General features: G+C 30.2%; 1 protein-coding gene across 1 annotated transcript in view; it reads right to left on the bottom strand.

Annotated features, from left to right (window-relative positions):
* Nucleotides 1-2,726: 2,726 nt before the first annotated feature.
* Nucleotides 2,727-26,831, bottom strand: part of Ets96B (ETS variant transcription factor Ets96B) — a 43,362-nt gene continuing 19,257 nt past the window's right edge. Inside the window, exons 4-9 of the mRNA XM_076395420.1 lie at nt 25,180-25,251; nt 17,626-17,880; nt 8,972-9,061; nt 7,788-8,020; nt 7,620-7,728; nt 2,727-3,097 (exon numbers count right to left, since the gene is read on the bottom strand). Coding sequence (XP_076251535.1) covers nt 2,847-3,097; nt 7,620-7,728; nt 7,788-8,020; nt 8,972-9,061; nt 17,626-17,880; nt 25,180-25,251 — 1,010 coding nt within the window. The 3' untranslated portion in view covers nt 2,727-2,846. The remainder of the gene's footprint in view (nt 3,098-7,619; nt 7,729-7,787; nt 8,021-8,971; nt 9,062-17,625; nt 17,881-25,179; nt 25,252-26,831) is intronic.

The raw sequence follows: 26,831 nt of genomic DNA, 5'->3' as shown, positions 1-26,831 counted from the left end.
AATTACAATATTCTACGACTGAAAAACTGAGCTACTATAATCCGTTTTTGGTGGCTGCAAGTTTCTGTACGAATTCTAGCAGACTATGTTGGTTTACAGCAACTTTAATCCGGCTTTGGTGGCCTTACATTCTGAACTGCAATGATTGTACCAGGAATCTATGGAAAAAGGGGGTTTTCAAAGCATGGATGTTCCCTATAATAGTAATTGTTTATGGTGAGTGGCCCTTGAGTACCTTCAATCCACTTTTTTGATTATACATCTTCAGCTGCGATACTTTTGCCCGAAATCAACGATCCACGCCAAGTAATGCTTCGAATAATTGCGAAGCGATTACCAATCCAACGCCAACCTTTCTTCTTTTCTTGATAAGGAATGTAACTCCTGCTATTGAAATGGATTCATTATGTGATGTGCAGGATTTAAAAACAAAAACTTACTGTGTGTATGTAATGACCGATTTTGATGAAATTTTTGGGATGTGTTTATGTGGATTCGAGAATGGTTTATAGTCGCAACTGGACCCGGTAGCTGGCTATGATAAGGTTCCAGGAATATTTTTAATTTCAACCAGCGTATAACTGACATTTTCATGGTAACCATCGCAATAACGCAGTTGATAAGTATGGAATAAAATTAAATATTATATTATATTGATGTGTTATTTGTAATATTTCCATAGAATAACAGATGTTATTGAAAACGCCTACGAAAGTAAAAAAGTATGCTCAGCTTTATTCTTAGATGTAGCACAAGCCCTCGATAAGGTTTGGCATGAAGGCCTTGTTCATAAACTACAGAAAGTGTTACCAAAGCAACACACTGACCTATTAAAATCGTACCTTACAACCAGAATGTTTAGAGTCAAACAAGAAGAAGTTTACTCTACAATAAGAGAAGCTAAAAAGGCCTTCCACAAGGCAGTGTACTGGGGCTAATGCTTTATCTATTCTTCACAAATGGAGAATATTACGATGGCTACATTTGCTGATGATACTGCGATTATAGCTGTCGGAGACAATAGTGAAGAAGCCTCACGAAAATTACAACAGGCAAGTGACAATATATATAATTGGACACAAGCTTGGAAAATAAAAATTAACGAAACTAATTGTGTGCATGTGCAGTTCACCTACAATCCGACCATACAAGCATCTATAACATTAAATAATACTATCATTCCATATAGCAAGAACGCTAAATATCTTGGCATGAATCTTGATGCAAAATTTCGCTGAAGAGTAACATAAACAAAATACAAATTTTTCAGAATGAAGTTCTGAGAGGTTTTGTGGGCACACTCAAATACTATAGGACTGATTACCTACATCGAGACCTTTAGATACACACAGTAAGTCAAGAAATCAGAGTATTGTTGCTTTTGGATACCACCAGAATAGGACACAGACTCAAAAGGATTAAACCATCTGATCTTGTTTAGTGTTGTGTAGTGAGATGCATATAATAAAAATTACAGCAGTGACATGTATAAACATTATTTCACCAGAGAGAGATTGAGATAAGGGCGATGGATCCTCCTATTTTTATACCTATATCTAAGTTATCATAAAGACAAATTGTAGGTTAGTCGGAAACGACTATCAACAATGTAATAATTAAATAATAAAAAAAATTGTAATATTAAAAGTAAAATATGCTGCGCTACGGGAGAAGTTTAATTTTCATTATTAAATATGCCACCAGAACCATTCAAAACACTATTAGCTGGAGCCACATCTCATTCAAAATTGTTTTTGCGTAAAATTCGTAAATTCAATTCTTGCTTCCAAATTTCATCATTTGAACCAATTCAGAGCCAAGTGTAACATCAAAGTGGTTCTTTGTTTTCAATGCCTCATACCGTTCTAAAATTTTCGTAAATCTATTTTATGGGTGATGAGGAGTAAAAATTAATACACGCTGTCTATAGAAGTACATCGAGCAGGTGGAGGATAAACTGTGGCAACTTTGGGGACGTTTTTGCAAAATCATATCCAATTGGTTAAGTTGTTCCACACCGTTTCCAATAGATTACAAAACGACAATTACGTTATTATCAATACATCAGACAAAATATCATATGGAGAGCACATTTATGTAGTGGAACCTTATTGGTTATAAATATAATATCATATCATATCTTTAAATCTTTCTAAACCTAACTTGGTAGAAAGAGACATGTGGCAAAATTTCATTAAGATATGGATTTCAGTTTAGTTTCACTTTTTAGTTACAATGATTAAGTGATGAAAACGATGATCAAACTGAACAAGTTGCATTTCGAACTGCTTCTGTATCGCCAAAATGCTCCTGAAAAGAATTCTTCAGGGAGCGAGGCTGAATTATTGTTGATTGAAGATTGAAGTTGTTGAAATTGAAGGCTATTTTGAAAGGAAAGACGAGTCATTCCGATCTTAACCACCTGTTGTCTGGTAGAATTCAAATGCTTGCAATTATACTAATTGTATCACCTGGTTATCTCCACAAATTATTAATTATGTTTTGACTGATGGGATTATTAGAAAACTAGATTTGAGTTATATAATTAAGTTTTATTTTATATTAAGCACAAGGATAACATTAAGACATTTGTTTTGATTCACTATGAATCTTATATTACTTTTGTATAATACATACCTATAGTATATACACAAATTGAGTGACTGATTAACATCTATTACTGTACAATACACTCAGTTTTATACTTTATACACAAATATAAATAATAAGAAGATAGATTTCGTGTAATTATATAGGGATTTTGCCTACGATGGAGAGACAGATGCGAATTCTAAGAATTACCTTGAATGTGTTCGTAATTCATATAGATTGTGACATGTTTTCGATTAAGCGTATCTGGTTGTTCTGGTATCTTGTAAATATGGATGTAAATGCTGATAAGAGTGGGCTAGTCCGCAGTTGTAAAAACTAAACATGTCCGTGTAAGCTAAATTGTGACTTTCTAATTTAGCGCCAAGATTGGTTAAATTTTCTGCTTTTGACGTGCATTTTAGAGGGTTTTCTTGATGACTTGTGCTGTATGTCATGTTGAAAAGGGCATCGGGGTCACAAACGAATTTGTAAACGTATCTCTCACCTAAAAAAAATGTTATATTAGTACATATTTTATTAGTTATGATGAAAAATGAATTTCATTTTATGTATAAAAAATTATTTATTGTAATTATATATTATCTATGTTTATAAGAGGTCAATTGAAAAGTCCCCAGCCTACCATAGTAAAACATATTTTTTTGGTAAAATTAGTTTTTTTAGTCAATAAAATTCCCTTCAAGGGTGATATGCTGATTATAACGACTTAACGAATAACATTTTTGTAGTACGATTTATCCTTTGCTTCAAAATAGGCCTCAGTTTCGGCGATCACCTCTTCATTAGACGAAAATTTCTTTCCAGCGAGCATTCTTTTGAGATCTTAGAACAGGAAATAGTCGCTGGGGGGCCAGATCTGGAGAATACGGTGTATGAGGAAGCAATTCGAAGCCCAATTCATGGATTTTTGCCATCGTCTTCACTGACTTGTGACATGGTTCATTATCTCGGTGAAGCAGCACTTTCTTTTTCTTCAAATGCGGCCGTTTTTCGGCGATTTCGTCCTTCAAACGGTCCAATAACGCTATGTAATTGTCGCTGTTGATGGTCCTTCCTTTTTCCAGGTAGTCAATGAAAATTATTCCATGCGCATTCCAAAATACAGAGGCCATAATATTGCCAGCCGACTGTTGCGTTTTTCCACGCTTTGGAGCGGGTTCATCATAGTGCAGTCCACTCGGATGACTGTCTATTGAACTTCGGAGTGAAATGATGGAGCCATGTTTCATCCATTGTCACATATCGATGCAAAAATTCTGGTTTACTACGCTTGATCATCTTCAAACACTGCTTCGAATCATCAACTCGTCGTCGTTTTTGGTCAAAAGTGAACTCGCGCGGCACCCACTTTGCACAGAGCTTTCTCATACCCAAATATTCATGAATGATATGATGTACACGTTCAGTTAATATCGTTAGTTAATATTTTTTAATAATTTGTAGCAAATATTTTTATAAGTTTATTATAATGTCGATCTTAAGAGAAAAAAGTATATTTCTCAGAAATGTGGTGTTGTTTCTTCATTGATCTACAGAGGTTTTAATTATATTTTATTATTATAAATATATTTTAAATTTATTTTTGATATTTTAAATAAAAATAGTTTAGATAGGGAAATTTGTGTCTTGATTAACCTTTAGGATTTGATAAGAATGTGCTTCTAGTAATTCTAGAGACGACCTGTCAGTTTTGTATGTCGTAGGTAACCACGCTTATCTTAACCATGGCTTGGATATATTTTACTAGTACTAGTTCAGGATATACACTTGTAGGACTTGTGACTGGGAATCTCATTATGCAAGTAATTATTTTTTGAGGTGGAAAGGAGTTTATATGCTCATGGGTAAAATTAGTTTCATCAGCACACGCTAACTGAATCAGCTAAGTGCAAAATTCTTCACAAAGAAACCAAGAAAGTATTTTCCACACATATTTAAAAATAAAAGATTTTTGTGCGTTGTTTTCTGTTTAATGTTTGTTTGTTCAAATGCCCATTTGGTAATATTAGTCCATATTAGTATAACAATTACTGACAGCTCAAAAAATTGATTTTTTTAGACAAAACTGTAGGAAAATAACGTTAAAACGAATTTGGCCAGCAAGACCATTAATCTGGGTCCTTTTCCTTTAATAGTCGACATTGTATAGAACCATTTTAATTATGCTGTTCTCTTGCATCAAGACTATTGACGCATGAATGTTTGCTTTTTCGTGGCAATATTCCATTTATATATGAAATGAGTTGTCCTCAAATGTATTTTTAAAGATTTTTAGGCAGAATATAAAAGATGGAAAAACGAAATAAGCGTAACGAACTAAAATATTAGTATGATGCAAAATAAATATATTTTATGCATAAAACTTTTTTTGATTAAATTAATATAAATCATTATTTTGAAAGAATTTATAAAGTGAAAATGTTTCTTAGAATGGCAACTTTTGTACATTTACAGGGTACAGACAAAATACTACGAACACCATGCTATATTATACATCTTGTTGCATGTCGGCAGCACTGCTTCCGTGTAAATAATACAACGCTTATGTATTGCTCAGTTTACTTGCCGAATCTTGTACGCTATATTTGAGTACAAACTCAATATTTGAGTAACGTACGCTTTGATCAGTAAAAATGTGTTCTCACACACGAGTGGGCAAATCGTTGGTGTTTGGTTAATGGGAGTGTCTGTGACAGAAACAGCTGGATTGTTTAACGTTTCATGGGCGACAGTATTCACAATAATGACAGCATACGTGATATATGGTAAAACATCATCGGAAAAGAGGAATAGTATATATATATAGTGGGCTCATAAACTCAAAGGTAACTGATAGAGACCGACGAATATAAAAAGGATTGTGTGGCCAGACAACATAAAACTACTTTGGTAAAAATCAGCTCCATAAAGGTAACATAAACGGAAGAGCTGCGCTTGTGAAATAATGGCAGCCAACGCTAAGCTGAGAGAAAAGTTGTGCATAGATCATAAAACCTGGACGTTTGATGATTGGAAGAATGTTGTATACCTACAAACGCTACCATGTTTCAAAAGTATAATGCGTATGATTCCATGATGATCCAGACCATACAGAAATAGAGATTTAACTTTATAGGAAATTTTGGAGAAATGTTTCGCGACGTCAGTTACGACATTACTAGCTTTAATCGCTATGCTATAAGCCGCGACGAGATCTGATTGGCTCTTTTCTTATTTGTTTTGAGTGCCGTTTTCAGTATGGCTGACATAATGAATAGTTCGTTCAGAGATTAAATTATTATTTCATTAACATAGTATATATAAGTCGGTAGTAGAAAAAGTAAAGCGAATTATCGATTTAGGAAGTGTTGTGTACTCAGATGCACGGATAGGAAAGAAATGCAGAATTGTTTTCGTTCGAAGAAGTATTTGGCTGTCATCAAAAAATGGTTGATAATGTTAAAAATCCCAAACCGATTGGATTAAGTACCAAATAAGTTTATGATCGTTACAGCATGTTTTGTTGTTGTAAGTTGGGGTAAGTTTATTCATATATGTAAATATTCATAAATTCATATAATATAAAAACTTATTTTTTAGTTTTAGAAATGAATCCCTTTCTGAAAGAAGCTACGCGAATATAACTATATACTTTTCTTCTTGGATCAATAGTTGCAGCTTCAATAAAATAATAGCTCCTGAATGCAAATCTATTAAGATATTAAACGATATTCAGTACATGAGGAATTTTGGTGTCAAATTTATTGCCAAGTAAAAACAAATTTGTTAAAGTGTCACCAATTTAATAACTACCTTGAAGGGTTTATTTCATTAAAGAAAAAAAGTTTAATTATCCAAATAAATATATTGGCTTAGGGCTACTTAACCAAGTTTTTTTTTTTGGATCTCGCTCATAGATTCAGAAATATACATCCTCGGCTAGTATGTTTTAGAAATCATTTGAAGTGCTCAACATAAGCTAATATTTTTTATCTCATTAGCCTTTAGGAAATTTTGAAGAGGATAAGATAAATAATTTACATTCTATACTAACGGGGGATGACTCTATAACTTCAATTCCAGATGTTCCTATATGAATAAACCAGTCAAGGCAATATCTTATGGCCCAGAAAATTGTTTTATTATACTGTCAGTAGGTCTCTTTATTTTAACCTCTTTGATTTTATCCCGCGATATTGCCACGTCGATAATATAATATGTTTTTGTCAAATATCTTTAAAAAATGTAAACTTAAAACTTTTTAATTATTCACTACGTGATGCTTTTCCAGATAGGATATTACAAATAATAAGATATACTATATACTTTTGGGTAAACCCATAATAGATCTCTAATAGATTAAATTGATGGTACTAAACAAATAGAGAAAAGGGAAAATACTAAAGAAGTAATTTTTTCCAAAGTTCTTTGTTTATGATTTTATATATATATATATATAATGTTTAAATTTTATAGATGATATATTTATTTTTACAGATTATATTTATTGCATTCCTTGAATTAATAAATTTATTTCAGAAATTAAATTGTTTTTAATTAAATTTTATTGGTCAATTAAACGCGATTAAACGTCAGGGCTGTCCCGTGCCGCACTTGCGTGGCAAACTTTATCAAAGAACCAATTAAATATCTTCGCAGTGAAATGCTTTTTACAGGTGCCTATAATGTAGATTTAAATTGGCCAATCAAATTACTTGAATAGCCGATATAACCCCATCTGGACGTTGGGCAAAGCAAAACTTTTCGCCAGAGATCCCTATTGAGTTGACTCTCTATTACTCTATAATCCAGACATCAACATTATTGAATTGTTATGGGGCAATTGACGGATGTACAATAATGGAACAACATTTCGTTGGAAACTATTAGAATGCCAATCTATTCCACGAAGAATTGCAGCTGTTTTAAATGAAAACGGTAGCTTAATACCTTATTAATAAATAAATATTGCATATATGTCAGGTGTCCATATTATTTTGTTTACCCGTTGTCTTCCGTTTATTCACCTGCAACTTTCTGCATGATCCCTTTTTCGTAATAGTACCGAAGAGAACGACTGAGCTTATCATAATTCATAGCTGGACGGTTTTTCTGAGCTCCCCATCTTCTCGCTACCTGTAAATTGTATCGATTACTAATCAGATTCGATTAAGAAGATTTCCAGTGATATTTACTTCTTCGGGTTCAATGAGCTTAAATTCCATTCCTCGACCGGTCCAAGCTATGCAACCGGCACTCGCATCCGGGGCATCCAGCAGGGCTACGAGAAACTGCCATAATTGAAGGGAGCCCCTCCGACCGGTTGAGGGTGTTTGCAAGGTTGTTGGTGGGCGAGGCGAAATCGATGATCTATCTTTGTGTCGGTAAAAATCTGTAGGTTTTTCTTCACTGGATTTTTCAGATGAACCTAGAAAACATGGGATCGATAACATTTTATAAGAATATACTAATTAGTTTTGAGATAGTTTTTTGTAAATTCAAGTTATTATTGCGAGAAATTGCATTCAATATTATTTTTAAAAGTATTTAAGGAGAAAGCACTGTTCAGATCGGAATAACTGATAATTAATTCGGATGTGGTAACTGTGGCAAATATGTCGAGGTAAACTTCCAATTTAATCATCTCTGTGTAGATTTGCAGATATTTTGAGATATGTAACCGAGTTAATTAAATTATTGAAAAATGGGAGGATGGTATGCCAGATAGAGCTTAAAATCTCGTCTTTTTTGTTATTATTTTGGATTTTGTAAATCTTAAAACCTTCTTTATTGAACTGAATGCTACGCCCAGTATCCATCTAATGTTCAGTCAAAGCTTACTGGATCGTTGCATCTCATGCTTCGTTGATGTTCTTTTATCCATGTACTTATTATCCTTTTAGTTTTTCCACAATTTTTATCCTTTTTAGCTTGGGGTTAGAGAGTGACTGGGGCTTGCTGTGGAGTATAAATATAACCTGAATGGTATGTTTCTTTAGTACCCTTTCAGTGTTGTCTTTTGTTTTTGAAAGAAAGGGGGGCATTGGATCTTTTGTTCATTGGATCTTTTTTACATCCCTCTCCTACAATATTCCTTTTGAAGGAAAGGCATGACTGAAGTGATCAAGTTTTATCAGTAATTCTCTAAGGAACCCGGAAGACAATAAATGAAGTATTTATGATTAATAAAGTTCTGGAGTTTAAACAAAAAGTGATGAAGTTCCAAGTCCCAACAGTATCATTATTACAACATCTAGGGAATCACAAACAATATTCAATATTTTTCTAGACATAACATTGCACTTACACAATTATTATCAATGAAATGTATTTTTATAGAGCTTAATTATTAATTTGTAACTTACAATAAAATACTTACTACAATTACTTTGTTTCCAAACAGATTTATTTTGGGTTGTTGCTTTTGGTTTTTCACTTAAGTTTCTGTAAGCAGCTGAAACTAAAAGATCTGCATTAGATTTTATATTTATTATTTAAAATTAAGATTATTATAAAATGTTATTAAAGAAATGACTTGTACTAACACTCCTATGTGAATATAATTATTCATGTAGTAATAAAATACATAATAAACACTGAATTTCAATACCCTGCTTGTAATACCCGAAGTAAAAGGTTTACACGACTTCCTACTCTGGTGTTTTGAGTCAAATGTATGTTTAATATGGTATCAAACTCGTTTATTGTAACGCTGCTATCTTTTTAATTCTAAATAAAATGGCATTCAAGAGATTCATATTTCGGGATTCAAGATATATGTTTGAAAATATGTTGTTTATACTACAGCAAGATTATTTTCGATTAAAATAGTAGGAGAGAACTAATTATATAAAGATATAAAAATAGTTTTAGTTGTATACTACAAGAACATTTAAGTATTATAAGGTTTAAATGTTACTATACTATATATGTACTGTTTTTTATATATAATGCATAACTTGGTAAATCCTCGGTCTGATGTATTGATTGCTGGTGATACCCCTATCTGATTTCTGGATAGTACTAACTATAAAATGATACGTGTAAATATTTAATGTCATTCTCATTAGTTTACAAGTTGCGGTGGTTTAGCGAAATCGAAGTGTGTTACCTCATTTTTTTGACGAGGAATGTTGTTGCAGTCAAACAACTGTTTGACTATTTGATAGTCAAATAACTATTTGATAAGCATTATGTAGACTCTATACAAGGGAGATCAACCGTTATTGACTAGTATGTTTTAATTTAGAAGGAATTTCACCGCTAGTCACAAAACACCACAGAAAACTCTTCATTTTTGACTGATAAGCAATGAAATGGCGATGTTAAAACGGTTCGAAATATCATTTTCAGTCAATTCGGCAAATTTTAGAAAATATTTGACTCATAAACTGCTAAGCTAACAGCTGCTGCTAACCTTCAGCTAGGCTCTTCGAGAGTTTGAGCTGTAATTCGTCCGATAAGTTTTGCAGTTCCTTGTTTTTTTGATCATCCAATGAATATCTAACTCAATAATACTAAATAGAAATGTGTTAGTTTATATAAAAAAGTGTCGAATGTAAAATCATTGATTTTAACAGTTAGGTTAGGTTGTTTAACAGTTATTTATATGATATAATAATTTATTCACTAATAGGAGTCTCTCGTCAAAATGCATTTCCAGGTAATACGAGTATCTATCGCCTATTCTATTTTAGAGGCGTTATTTCAAGCATTTTAAAGATTTTTTTGGATAACTGATTTAAATGAAATATTGAGGATATTTTCAGGCATACAAACATATTTTTAAATAAACTTTTTTTTAATTAATCTCTTAGAACTTTAAGAATCTGCCCGTGGGTAATAACTATTATTTTATGAGTTCCGTTATATAATATAACTATACTGACATGTGGAAGGTCGCTTCAGTAAGTGATTTGCTGTACAAACTTATAATTTAAATCTTATTCTAGATACTATTATAACTTATTCTAAAGTATATCCTAACTTATTCTAAATACTATTTTAACTTATTCTATAAATTATTAAATTTCACTCTATGTGTCTATTAACCAGTTCGTATGGTAGTTTGCGTTTGAGCCTACGCACTTCACTGTCATCGCGCACCTTATAATTAAATTAATAACTGTTTGGCGAGTGCATTGGGATGCACTAACAGTCTTTTATAGAAATTTGCACTAACACTTCGAATCACACTCGTTATGGGTTATAAGAGGATATCGCGCTGAATAAGTTTGTTGGAAACGTAATATTGGGCATCGACGATGACTAGTAACACTTTATTCTGGAACCTCTGAAGGATAGCTATGGTAAATTTGCTAATAGTAGCTCACAGTGCAATACCATAGGTCCATTGTGCGCTTGCGGGAATTAATTGTTGGGGGAAGCGGGAATTAGTCTGGATCCCCAAAATTGAAGTAATTTGACACTCATTTTTCGTCAAATTTATTAACGATCAATTAGTTAATAAAAGTTATTAACTATCAAACTTGATACCCGGCCCGTTCAATATCCAGGTACCCGGACACCCACTATGTATATGAACGACGGGTTTGTACACACTACAGAGACTGATTATTAAAGTATTTAGTTAATTTGACTTTTAAATTGATAATAGACAATATAGTTTGTAATTTTTTTAATTTAAACAATAATTAAACAATAATTCTTATTATAAACAATAACAAAAATAGTAAGTAAGAAATACATAACTCCGTTTTATTTTATTAATATCGTTTTCCATTCTTTTAGTATTTATTTATTTACACTATTTTATTTATTATGATACAGTGCCATATAAAAATTGAAGTACATTAAATTAGTTCGTACATTCTTCACATGTCGTGGTTGTAATGCAGTGTTCGTCACAAATAGGGTTCTCACATACGGAACATATTTTTCTAGTAATCTTTTTCCTCCCAGTTGAATCGAGCTGCGTCTGAGGTGTCAATGATACAGATGATGTTCGCTGATGCGCATTCGGATTCATAGCTCGACCAAGAAGAAATTCAATCGCCACTTTCGTTGAGAAATGCCTCATAATTTGTGCATTATCCGAACGACTTTCAACTAATGGAGTACATAGCTCTCTGCCCAATTGCCGATAAAATAATCGTCGTTCATACGATTTTTTAACAAGCATTTTATTATTCTCATAATACAGAATATATGATGCAAGATAGGCAATATCGAGAATATTATAAAAAAATGCTAGAAGTCACCTTTGAGTTGATCTTTTTGTAGTATATCTACCAAGCATTTTATCCATCGTGTCTACTCCAGCTGTAGATCAGTTATAAAACTCAATAATTTCGGGTTTTTTCTTTGCACTATCACTAATTTTAGCTTCATGATGCATTGATGATAGCATAATTACTACCTTGTTTTTTTTTGGCACATAACTACATAGGGTAACTTTCTCATGAAAGCCAAATACAGTGGATAATTCTTCTCGCGTTTTTGATACAGCCATTGCTGGTTGCAGCCAAGATAGTACAAATTTTGCCAGTGGAAGAGTAGTGAAGAAATTATCCATTGTAATGTTTCTACCGGATTATCTATACGGTGCCACCAAGTCTTTGACAACTCTTTCACCAACGTTCTTCTCACGACCATCTTTCGATTTTCCAGTGTAAAGCTGTCCAGTAAGTGGATACGAATTTTCACCATCACATATCCACCGTACTTTAATTCCATATTTAGCTGGACGGAATATACTGAGTGAATCTAGTTCGACCTGGGTATGGATAAAGTTGCTCGTCAATTGTCAGGTATTCTGTTGGGTTATAATGTTTTGCTAAATTACTATTCAACATTGTCTAAATGTCTCGTATTGGAGCAGCTTTATCATTCTCCAAGCGCTGAGCTCGACTATTGGCATAGGACTATAAACTGTGTCCATATAGCTATTTCATATGCCACATAGCCAGTTTACACAGAAATTTTTTTTTAAAAATAGGTGGGTACCCGGGTACCCGGTAATGGAACGAATGGAAAGTTTGGTCAGTGACCGGACGGTTAAGCTACGTAAAAAGTATTTATCACTTGACATACGTGATAATCGATCTTGATCCACTACTACACACATGAATTAAGTCCATTGAAATGTTACGACATGCCTTGGTATTTTTAGAGAAAATTAGAGGGACATTATAATGTATATATCACTCTTAAAGCGTAGAATTCGTATGTTGATGAATAAAGCTGAACTAATAATTTTTCTTAATTAGACCGGATATTTATCGAGTGATATGCTATATTTCTAGCTACATAAAATACCACTTCGCTTTCTGCATTATCTCACGTCATTTTCCGATAATTCTTATCAGTATTTTCCAAATATTTTTCTAAAATTACGTACGCATCTCACGCGTATTAAAATTTTGGTTCATCAGATATAGCCCGCAACCCTCTTTCCAGCCCGAAGAGAAAAAACGACGTGATGAAAATATGCCATCGATTCTCATTGAAAATCAAAATTTATTCTTCACCCATTAAAAACATCGCGGGGAGCTGTGTGGAGGGTTGTCGCCGCGGGCGGGTCTCTTATTCCTTATCCAGATTCGCTGATAATGTATTATACTTTAAGAAAGGGCGATCAAATTGGACGTAGTTCCCCGCACTAAAGATATTTTGAAAGTTTATCTGATATGTGTAAGTGACAATGGCCCTATTAAAATGAAAATTGGTTTATTTTGTTAATTGTATAATTGTTTCAAATTAGCAATTACAATAATTGTTATTGACTAGAGGACTTCTTGGCTATCTTACAGCCAAATTTAAATCCAATTGAAAATCTATGAAAATGCTCTATTAGATAATACAGAGCTAGTAAGGATGATTTTCCTTTTTATGATGGATGAAGAACAATATTTAGTAAAATTTAATAATAAAATTAAATGAATAAATATTTGTCGAATATGTCAGAAATAAAAAACTATATCGATCTTTTGAAAAGCGATCGAAAAGTATATCTTTTGTTTTGGCTTCCTTTTGTTTATTTAAAAAGCACATTACAACTAATTATACATTATCTTGTAATTTTTCTGTTACATAGTTTTTAAAGTCCAGATGTAAGATTTCAGACCCAAGCTTAAATATCGTTTGATATATTATATTAATTCAAAGAATTTTTGTCTGTTTAACCTCCTGTCAACTATTATCAAGCAATTGAAACTTGTACGTGCAACACTTTTTCGCCATTTCTCAGTCTATTCAGTAGTGTTATTGACAGATACTTAATTTTAAAAGCCAAATTGCTGAGCAGGTATGAGTTGCTTTTCTTCAATAATTAGTTTGTAGCATTTTAGGGATAATAAAAATTTAGATATGATTGGTAATAGTGATATTACTCGTTATAGTGTTTTATCGTTAAGTTTTTATGAAAAGTCATGAGATTTTAAGCAATTGCTATAAAAATAAATGTCACACATAAAATAATGGTGATAATTGAATGAAAATAATCTTCGTTCAAATCGACTACTATTATATAATCGGTATTATCACCTAAAGAACTACTCTGTTGCCTTGACCATTGCTCTATAAAGGTCTATTTTTACTCAAAACTTGATAGCACCAATTGGTACCACCAGGTAATGTTTTAAAGACTTTCCAGGAATAAAAGGAAATAAATAAAAGTAAAGTAACAACAAGAAATTAGCAAATTATTATCAAAAAATATTTGGTCTAGTCGAGTATATATTTCTACTGTTTTACTGTTGCACTAGCATATAGTCATGTATGATGTGTGTCTATAGTGTGTGTATATAGTCATGATAACAAGTGATAAGCCTTGTAATACCGAGGAATTGTGTTTACATTGTTTCGAATATCCATTGGTAAATGATTTTATAAAATTAATACATTTGAAGATATAAGAAAATATGCGGCCTTTGTTATCAATTTAGTGTATACTATTTGTTTTACTTGTATTAGATGTTTAGACTGTATAAAGATAGTGTTATTAGTATATAGAACATATATTGTTAATAATTTGTTTAATTTATGTTAATCAGAGTAGTTTCCATCATTTTCTACAACTTTTTTTCCATTTCTCTGGGAACATGACGATACCGTGTCGAAATAAATATGTTAAGTTTCTAAGCACATTTTCAGTATTTCGAAACTCTATGTGACTTATGCCATTCTGAACGATCTTAAAAAGTGATAATAAGAAGAACGCTAGATGCGGCATCACTTCCTACTCAATCTGGAACAGCGTATTCTTTACAACTCTTGTAAAGGAGGGGCCGAAAGTTGTCATTCGAAAGACTGGCAAAAAAACTGACGAAATATAATTTTCGGCGGTCTATGATTGAGATCTCTATGCATTGAATAGCTTAATAGTACTGTATGAATAGTACTGTAGTACTAAATGAAAAACTGTTATTTTATGTGCAGGAATGTCAAAACTACCGAATTTAATAGTTGGGTTATGTTGTTTTACAATTGATTACGTTGATACTTGTCGTTTTCACCAAGATATGTCATTATCAAAAGCACCTAATATAATAATAAAAAATTATGCTTGCAGCTAATTTAATTGTTAGCTCTTTATAACAACATATTTCTCTAGAATTCTGATTATTAGTTAAGGCATATGTTTCTCAATTTATTCGGTTGGAATATTCTTTTATCAAAATCTCTCCCTTTCCATTACCATTCACATTAGATATAAAATAATTTCGGCCCCTGTTTACATGGATTTAATCATTTTTAATCCATCCGCAACTTTCGTTCTACGTTGGCTGCTAAACGAAGGGGGAGTGAAGGATTTAATTGAACGCAATAAATATTAAAACAATCATTATACTGAGTCTGCCTGTTGCCTTCTGCCACAAAACAAGTGAAATCGCAGATTTATTCCTGGCTCTTTTTTATTAGTTGCTTTGAGTATAAAAATCATTTTTTAAACTATTTTGTCATTACAAAAGGCAAATTGTTACTTATAGTGTATCCAAAGTAGCAGTGAACTTACGTCATCAAAATGTGTACTAGATTGCCTATTGCAGTTTGTAAATTCGTTCTAACACAAGACAACATTTTCCTTCATTTTTTGCCAAAAAAGATACAATGCTGCCTGATACGTTCGAATATGTAACATGCAAAAGCTTTGAATGAACACGACTAACATCTCTCAAAAAAATAAAAATATTATAATTTTGAATTCACGCTAAAAGAAAGTGTCTATCTAAAGTTCTATTCAATATTAAATTTATGAAATGTATAAAAACGAGAGAAGATTTTTTAATATAAACATAATTTAATACAATTATTTTAGAGATAACTGTTAGTATGGAAAGTATCTATGGAAAACTTAAGAACATGCAGCTCTTTAAGAGACATAAGTCATCACTTCAAAAACTGTTAGGAAACATATTATTTAAATAGGATAAAGATAAACCACAAAGAGGCCCAATGCAACTTCCAGACATTGCTTTTAAAAGAACATAATTATTAGAAACATAATAAAATCAAGACTTACTAATAAAGACTTGTTATTTAAATTTGTGTACATATATGGGTATTTCAAAATAAAGCCATCCTTGACAAGACGTTAATAAAAAGAGTGTAAAGACAACAAAAGAAAAAAGGCAAAAGTTGATTAGGTTTGGTTATCACAATATATGTTTTAATAATTCATTGCAAATATGTTCATGTTAGAAGGAATATTACAGGAATCCAACAAAAAGATCCCAACAAGTGGTCGGAAAAGGCTATAATTAAGGAATGGGCTTTCAAAACATACATTATGTTTTGAAGATATCATACTAAAGGGTGAAGTATTTCAAATTGTCAATTGATGGTCAAATTCTTTTATGTAATTTAGTGTGTATGACTACATTTTCAATCAAATCGAATTGTTATGAGATGTGGCAAAAATAAATCCTATACTATAATATATACATCCTACAATAACAACTACAATAACATCCTTCGGTTGACTTGATATGGATTCGGTTTTGCAGATATGGCAAATACCTTAAGGTACAATAAAAATGTACACAGGTTGTAACAGAATAAATTAAGGGGAAATACAATGACATCGACATGCTTTGATAAGAGAACACATCAACGAAGGAAACAAGAACTGAATATAAAAAGGTATATATGTTCTCTAATGAAAATAAAATCCATTACTCAGTTGTATAATTGTTAATTAGGTGGATTAAGCCTTCAGAGGGTACCATAGGGAGTTTAGAAAATAGTTTAATGTAAATATAACAACATATATCTAACCTATAAACTAATGTGGCTGTTTAAATTAACTGTAGTTTATCAGATATATTAAATAATGTTAAAATAAATTATATTTTATAACATTTTTATTTCATTATTTTATTTATATTAGAATGTATTGAAATTGTTATATAGCAAAGGTAAAATAAACTAAAATGGGTAAAGTGTAAAAGTTAAATGCGGCAACATTGCGATGTTTTGACGTCATGAATTGAGATGACGTGAGTTGACTGTTTATTTGGATAGACTATACATAAATAAGTGGATCAAGACTGGGAGAATAAAAGTTAATCAAGGCAGATTGGTGCATATTGAATTTACTGCTATTATTAAACTTCGCATACAACAATAACAATGAATAACATTGTCATCCCATATAACAACAACGCGAAATACCGTCAAGCAACTTCGATGCAAAATTCCGTTGGAAGAAGTACATTAAAATAATAGAAAATAACTGTATTTAAAATTGGTTAACTGGGAGAACAAATTATCAATTAATTATCCCCGAATAAGTTCCGTGAAAAGTACAATAATTTAAATAAAAAACTCATAGACCGATTGTTACTCGGGAAATCAATAAAACAGAAAACATAAATAAGCAGACCACTCTCATATTGATACTATACTGCAACATTTGGTTAATTCTCAAGCAGGACCCAGACACAAAAGGATCAAACTAATTGACCTTGCAGCGCAGTATATTTAACAGAAAAAAAATATAAAAAACTGCAATGTTAATTAACACATGGCCATTATTTTTATAGAGATTGTTCCATAAATATCTAGACCTACCTATTTCTTTCTCGTTAGGCTCCTGTTTTATGGCGTGACAGTTCGAATGATTGGTCTGATTGTCCTCGGAAGTAGGGCGCGCTGTATCGTTGATTTTGTGAGGTAGTGTCGTTATTCGATTATAGATGGTGTTAGAGTAGAAACAACCGGAATGTTGATAAGCGTTGCTGTAGATTTCTTGAAAGTTTTCCGGGTTATACGTGGATGGATGGAAGGACGGCTTGCAGAAGTTTTGTAGAGTTTCGATTTTAACATCTTAAAATAAAATATATTAATGGTTTTTATGTAAAATATATCATTATTCAATAAGTCTCTGATATTGGTTGAACCTTTGTTAACATACAAGATTTTTGAATAGTACTTTCCAACTGTTAATTGCCGTCATTCTAATGAAACAATTGTTGGTATTTTCAAAACAATTTATTATAGATTATTTAGTCTGTCGATTTACCGTCGCTTTTTTTATGGGAGAAATACAATTGAAGACAAGCCAATGGTTTGATATGATGGTTTCGTTGTAGACAAAATTATAAAACAGATATTGAAAAGTTAGGAGCATTGGAATGAATTAGCGTTGGGAATTATCGACTGAAAACAGTCGAAATAGTCGATAGTCGCAAAACTAGTAATTGCTATTTTCAGTCAAATGCACGGTTCGACTGTTTTTTTTTTAATTCGTGATGTCAGACGAAGATGTACGAATCCTTTCCTGTATAAATTGCGAGAGAGGAAAGGATAGAAATAATTGCTTGGGGCAGTTAGTTTTATATATGCTTATATTTTACAATGGTAGTATAAGCGAGACGGAGATGTATAAATTTCTTCACGAACTAACTTTAAAAAAGAAAAGGAAAACTATAATAATACATAACATGCAATTTATAATTTAATTTTAAACAAAGCTGTAAAAAGGAATGCAATTTTTCTATGGTATGGAATAATACTCCACAATTTACCTAATTATAGAAAAAAAATAACTAATCCATGACATAATTAAAAATGATCTGAATGAAATAATATAAATGCTTTATTTATTATTGAACGGAAATGTTTTTTAACAAAAATCGAGGAAGTAATCGAAATATTACCTATTATTGCCATAAAAACAGTTATCATTCCTAATTTTAATCTTTTTACCGTATTACATTAACATTCTTGAAAAATATCGTACCAAAATTCTATAATATTAATATACAATATATAGTTATTTACAAGCAAACTACCAAAAAATCATAAAACTACATATATTACATATAAATCTATGTGAGCATAAATTGGGTACATTTTTGTCAAGGTCGTGGCTTGGACGACAGAGCCAGAACGTTAAAAATTAGTCGAATCAAACACAAGTAGAACCAAAAATAGTAACTAAAAGTACGACTGAAACAGTCGATAGTAAATAGTAACAAAATCAGTCGGATCGAAAATAGCGACTAAAAACAGTCGACTGAAACAGTCGATATAATATAATACCTTGATAAATAAATTCGAATGTATAAAAAACAAATAGCTTTCTTAGTTAGATCAGAGACTTATCGAGTAATGTGTTTTACTATATATTCATTATAGCAACTATATTGCTAATTGTTATTAAGTTGTCGTTAATTAATTACATAATTTTTAAGTTTAATGAATTAAGTTGTCAGATATTATATTAGTTATAAATTGACAAACAAGTTACATATCATACATTTTTGTATTATTTGTATATTATTGTTCAGGAAACAATGATCGTCCATAATCGAATTATTTAATGTAGATCAAGATTAAAAACAATAATAAGTTATTATTAGTAGTAGTACTTTTAAGAGACAGTTGTAAATTTATATGCAAATATTTAAAAATTACATAAATTATTAAAAAGCAGGAAAATTACTCGTTATTTGATAGAAATAAGCATACTATACTGTTACTGAATTCTAATGTGAATTCTAGTGTTACTATTCTGAATTGCGATATTATTATTTAAATTTCCATCCTATATCCTGTACGTAAAGGTTCTCAAATATTGGTGATACCATTCAGCCCAAACTCTTATAGATTAAGTTAGTTCACAGTCACAGTGAACATCTTGATAAGTAATACAATTGATTTTTGTTAATAGGAATTAGTTCAAGAGTTTTATGATTTTGAAATCTGCTGAACAGCACCAATTATGAAGCGCGTAGAGTTTGAAAAAAAAAATCGCACAACACATCTGTTTTTAAGCGTCCATTTCAGTATATTTTAATGGATAAATAACAACAGTTTATATTTTGTTAAAAATATTGTCTTGTCTTTTATTTATTTTTTTGTTAGTTTTTGTGGAGTATATTACTATTTTAATTTAAAAAAAATGCTGATGAAAGTCATTTTAGTTTAGTGGATGTATATAGGGAATACTCTATAACAAGCGTATTGAAAGTTATTTTCGCGTTTTAAAAGGGGATGTCAGAAGAATTGGAGATATTATTCGATGTAGATTGTTGTAGAACATTTGAGTTATTATCTAAAACATTGGAATTTAATTTGACAAAGTGGGAAAATTGGCGAGTGAGAGATGTTCTTTTACTTATGATCAGATTCTCCAGTAAAAAAAAGAAAGATATTTTTGTAAAATGTGTCCTATTCGGCTAACTATCAAGTACTGCAAATACCAATCAACCCCAGCTCTTGCTCTGCCTATGGTAGACTTATAAGAGCCATTAACTGCTTATATATGAACTACTAAAAGAGAATATAAATATTTAGAAACACTTAAATAAAAAGTATCACCTAATCCGCCGTATTCTCTAATAATTGCGTTGTCTAAGGAGCATTTGTTTGGATTATCGGAACATGAGCTCATTTCTTATGAAGATTACAAGACGAATTCCTCGTAGTCAGAAAATGTGGGATAAAGAATTGTGATGGATACGATACATTTTTTTTTAAATTCAATTTTAATTGAGTGATTATTTTTTAATAAAATAAATTGTAGAAATTAATTCTGCTTAATGTATTCCGTAACACTTAATGTATTATTTCTATAGCTAGAGAGTAACGAGAGCTTACTATCCAGTTAGTCTTACAAAGTAATAATTTATTTACGCATTTCTCTATTCTAATATATTCTCTATTCATAGTTCTTATATAGTTTCGTAGTTAATTACAATTCTAGTTGAAGTTCTATAAAATACACATTCCGCAGTGTTAGGCGTATTAATTAAAATTACTATAATTTAATAATTACCAGAGTTGTGCAAAATACATGATTTGCTTTAATTAAAATACAAATTCCAGAATACTATCTGGCATGTATTTGAAATACAAAATATGAAATATATTTAAGTCGCGTATTTGATATATTAAATACAAAATTACAGAATTTTAACTATTTTTATTTAAAGTACAAGCTTAGCCTATCCTACTAATCAGTAAAAGGAGAATTTCGTTTCATAAACACTAGATTTTTGAATGTACTGTTAGGCAAAGGGTCTCTTGTTGAGGAATTAATAAAACCTGTTAGAGAAAATAATTTTTCATCAAGTGCTGATGGGCACAAACTTATGTTATATTGTATGAACACGTTTTTCATATTTGGATAGCGGTTAAAGAGAGTAAACTTTTGCTTTATTCGCTGTTCGCAAAAACAATCATCATCTTCTATACTGCAACTAATTTTATGGGTGCTAGCTAGAGTTCAAGTGTCAGTTTTAAAAAACTTTCTAATATTTCTTCTAAGCTGTCCTTTAATAGTGATGCTTTGAAAGTAAAAAACCTCATAAAACAATCCTGTAGCTGATCTAATTTGATTCTTATAGACATAAGGGCATAAAGTAAGCTATAACTAGTTTGCCATAGTATCAGTTGTTGTCCTGAATGTAATCTAAAGATGTAACAATTGATTTCAATACTTTAGTGAATTTCTGCAAGTATTCTAGTTATGTTGCCAAGAATGTCTTACTCAACTAACGATGTAAACTGTTAAATTCTAAAATTTCACTATAGATTCTTAAAAGGAGTTCTATCTTGTGGGAAGGGGATATATTAATGTTAACTGATGTTGAAGGCAGTTTTTTATCATTTCAGCCGATTTTACGTTTTTAGGAAATAATTGAATAAGTAATTGAAATACCAAATATGTATTTGCACCAAATATATAATATAATTGCGTAATTTAATTTCAATTAATTCTGATATGTCTAACCCTGATAATTACATACGCCTTTATGTATAGGGTAAAATTGGATTTTGTATATGTTGTTTATATAAATCTGTATATGTTTCTCTTACGATAAAAGTAACATATTTATGTTAAAAGAGATTAGCTTTTTTGATACAAACTTTAGTATGTCGTCTTTCATAAACAAATTACGATACACTCAATGTTGTCGACTAAGCGGTTTGTCAGATGACGACTTTCTACCTTCGCGACGACAACTACATGCTGTGCCAAAGATCGGCCTGTCAGAAGTTCTTTCAGCAAGTAAAATATCAATTTAGATTCCATATGCCAGCCCCCGAATTCGCCATAGGAGTTGGGGCTTTTTACTTAAAATGATGTCGGCTTTTATGAGCCTTCATACGTAACAACACGCGCCGATTGAAAAAAGTACGTACGTACCGCGTTTTAAATTAATTTGAAGTCTTTAAAAGTTGTTATTGATAGCACACTTATGAGTGGGTTGAAGTTTGTTATTAAAACATAAAAATGTAAAACAAAAAAATGTAAGCAATACAATGTATTGTGAAAAATATATCTATTATGATTTAATATTTGTTTGGACTTGTGTGTTGCTTTTGATTTTTCCAGTATAGTTGGAAATATGGCAGAAAAATGTTAAGTTGACATAAAAAAGTATTATAAATATTATAAGACCGTAAAATATTAAAAAAGTGAAAATACAATATTTAATTTTTTTAAATTATTCACTAAATATTATCTTAAAAATGTATATAGAATTTTTATAAGAGATATATTACTTTGAATATATGTTTATGCTATGTGATGTTTTGTGAAAAATATATCTATTATGATTTAATATTTGTTTAGACTTGTGTGTTGCTTTCTATTTTTCCAGTATAGTTGGAAATATGGCAAAGAAAAGTTAAGTTCACGTAAAAAAGTATTATAAATATTATAAGACCGTAAAATATTAAAAAAGTGAAAATACAATATTTTAATTTTTTAAAATTATACACTAAATATTATCTTAAAAATGTATATAGAATTTTTATAAGGGATATATTACTTTGAAAATATGTTATTGCTATGTGATAATTCCAATTTACTTTAGCCTTGTATAATTATATTAATACATGCATGATTTAATACAGTAATTAGTGAGCGAGCATTGTATTATTTAAAAGGTTAAATTTGATTAAGAACCTTTTTGGTAATTTATATACATTTATTTATCTATAATGTAATTTTGATGTCAAACATATTTTAGAAATTAAAGAGTTTTTGAAAAAAAAACTGCTTTCAAAATTAAAAAAGGAAAAATAATTAACTTATGTTGAACATTTAATTTTAATCGAATTCTGACCACTAGGATATCACTACTATTGAAAACTAGTTTATAAATGGATTTACAGAGAAAAATTATTTATGAACAATAAAAATCTCCTTTTGAGACATGTGGTATTTAATGATATTTAAAAACATCCTAGAAACATCTTAGAAATTTTGAAAAGCTAAAATATGAATAACTAGTAGAATATAAAAAACAAGTTCCAAGATCAATCGAATGATTCTGCAAAAAAAGCGAATGATAAATGTTCTTGTGTTTTCTGTTGTTAAATAATTATGAGTATCTTATGAAATTGTTAATTTTTACCGAATTAGGCCACAAAATAATTAGTTGACAGGTCTAACAGTTTACCAATCGACATGGGGATGGAATGCACTGCAACATATCAATTTATAAGCAAGCACCGATGAGGTATATTATATTGCAGTTGGAAATTATGAGGTTTTATATTTTACTGTCAAAACATTTGATTGAAGTATGTCTATTTATTTTGAATTTTGAAGAAATAAGTTTAGCTAAATTATAAGGCTAAGTGGCTTAAATTATTCTTGTTATTGAATAAAAATCCCAAGAAAATACGTACTTTTTACTATAAATAATTTATTAAAGAAGCTAAACTATATAAAATGATGGACAATTTTATAACTACGAAAAAATATCTAATTTCAATGTTTTCAAAAATCTGCATGTTTCAGAAAATTGCATATCTTTTTAGATAAGTTCTCCTCATCTCATTGATGATTCGGTAGTTTTTGTCAGTAATTTTGCGAATGTCTCTGTAGAATTTGTAGAATCGAATGAATTTTGGCAGTCACTTTTGTTTTGACTCTGGCCCTGGTAAGAACTCTAGTAGCCCATGATTGTTTACATCTGTTTATAGTTTATTTGTTGTTGCATTGTTCATATTTTGATTATAAATAATAGGCAGTAATGGGTAATGGTCAATTTTTATTTTCATTTTGCGAATTGGATTGAATTCTTAAACTAAATTAATTATATTTTAACCCTATTAATTAACGCTGTATAAAAAGTTCAGATAAATATGACTCGATGTTGCTCGAACCTGGAATGCTTGAATCACAGCTCGTTAAGACTCTATCAAAGGGTGAGAGGCATTCAATACTCTAAGGAAGTATTAAATTAGAAAATTTTTTCCACTAAAAAGAAAAATCCTTTATGAAAGAACATAGAAACTGACAAGTTGAAAAAAGACCGATTTTGACAGGGATAGGATTGAATTTTGTTTGTTGAACAATGCAATCGAAGACGATGAGAGATCCAAAAATGCTTTTAGTTAATTGTTAACTTTGGAGTATGTATAATTGTATAGATATTGTGTGATTGTAAAAATAAATGGATGCTTGTAGATGCTTAGGACTAGACCCAAGTAGGGTAGTGACCACCTACATAAAAATGTACTCCTTGAACTCATAGGTGAACTCAAAGTTGGTCGCATATTTTTTATAGAAGTATAACTTTGGTTTATTCATTATAATGTTCTTTTCAAAATTATTTTAAAATTAAATATGTTTATAAAAGGTTTTCATACTACATCCATTATATTATAGAGCATGAAAATTGTATCAAAAAAATATTAACTTGAATTTCAAGAGAAAATTTATGTTAATTTGTAAAATCAAGATAATTTATCCTATTTATATTATATTCTTTAAATATATGTATAATTTTCAACAACTGGCAATGTCGCGTGCCAGTCGTTTCAAGAATTAGACTCTTGTTTATTGATCAGTTAAATAAAAAGAGCTTTCATTGTAAAAGCAATGCTACAATACATTTTTTACCGATTTTAAAAATTGAAGAATTTATAATAAGTTAACTAAAAATGTTTTTTAAATAATTTAAATAAAAGTATATAACCTTTCTGTAGAATCTTTAATTATTTAATGTTTTAAATTAATAATTTTACATACATACATTAAGTTATTTTGAAATAGCAACATAGTTATGAATTATATACTATTTTACATAGAAAGTTATCTAACGAAAAAATGAAATATATATGTAATATAAAGAATAAAAAAATATTTAGTATAGTTACCGTTTGTTGGAAGGGTTTGATAATCTGTTTCTGGTACATATTGCTCAGCGTCATCGGGTTCACAACTGTTTCCTGTAACAAAAGCTGTTTAATTGTTTTCTCTTATTTACAGTAACATTGTGTAATAATTAATAATATGTATATAGTAAACATCAGTATACCTAACATTATAACAACAAATTAAATCATAAATATACATTATAATCCAAAATTTATTTATATTAAATTATTAGCAACATTCATCCATTAGAGGTAATATTAATGTTTTGAGGCCTAACGATAATTACTACACTGTCATATTTGATATTTTGAATATTATTTGCGACAACTAACATTTTATTTGAATTAATGTTTAAAAAATCCAAAAAGAAAGAAAATGACCTAAACTGTGATAAAAATGCCATTGCAAATCAGATCATTGGTTTCTTTCTCCACCAAGCCAAGAAACATTTGAGGCTGTAAAGTACTGCGACTGGCACCGAAAAGTGGAGTTAATATAATAATCAAGTACGTTAAGCAATCTACCATAATTCACTGTTTTCTTCCTGTAAATTTTTAAATCTGCCTCAAGAACATTAACGGAAAAATATAAGCAATGCAAATTCTTATTAAAAATATAGCTACTCTGATTTAATATTTGTTTAGACTTGTCTGTTGCTTATGATTTTTTCAGCATTGATGGAAATATGGCTGAACAAAGTTATATTCAGATAAAAAAGTATTATGAATATTATAAGACCGTAGAATATTAAAAAAAGTGAAAATAAATAAATTTTCCATAAAATATTATCTTAAAAAATGTGTATAGCATTTTTATATGCGAAACATAACTTTGAATATATGTTTATACTATTGTTGAAGCAAAGCAGTCGTTTCTACATAGAGTAGAAATCAGGAGTTTGAACTATTAAAACGAACATTTTGAAAAGAAATATTTTCTATTTTTTAAATAATTTGAAATACTAATAGATAATTCCAATTAACTTTAGTCTTGTATAATTATTTCAGTCCATGCATGATTTAATAGAGTAATTAGTGAGAATGAATGCATTATATTATTTAAAAGGTTAAAAACTAGTGAAAAAGCTTTATTTTTTGGTGATTTATATAATTTCATATATCAATAAATTAATTTTGATATTAAAATGGTTTAGGAAATAAAGTTTTTGAAAAAAATATTTAATTTTTTTTAAAGGAAACATAATTAACTTGAAGTAGTCCTGGTCAAATTCTGACTACTAGACGATTACTAGAATTCATAATTAGTTCATAAATTGTGGTATAACACGTCCATTATAACATAATTTATGGAGAAAAAGTATTTTTTTAACATAAAAATCTCTTTATGAAATATGTGATATTTAAAGATAATATCTAATTGTGGTAATGATCATCGATCCTGAGAAATTAAATGATCATCGTTAAAATTGAAACATGCATATTTTAAAAAAACATGTGAAGAGTTAATGTCGGCTAAAATTGTTAATACATTATTATAAACAGTAACGTTCGACGTACGTTTCTCTATCAGTTAAAGGTGTATTATGAATTGTTCATTAAATGTGTTGTTTATCTCACTAACTCACCATACCAGACATGGCGACACTCGTTTTCCTTTTATTTCTATTAATAAAATAGTAAGGTAAGTTGAA

This window comes from Rhynchophorus ferrugineus, unplaced genomic scaffold (assembly GCF_030347505.1).
Source record: "Rhynchophorus ferrugineus isolate W39M unplaced genomic scaffold, kcgeb_rfMv2 rfM2, whole genome shotgun sequence".
In the NCBI taxonomy this organism is placed as follows: domain Eukaryota; kingdom Metazoa; phylum Arthropoda; class Insecta; order Coleoptera; family Curculionidae; genus Rhynchophorus; species Rhynchophorus ferrugineus.
Note: the sequence above shows the minus strand (reverse complement) of the source record. Positions and strands in the feature narration are given on the sequence as shown.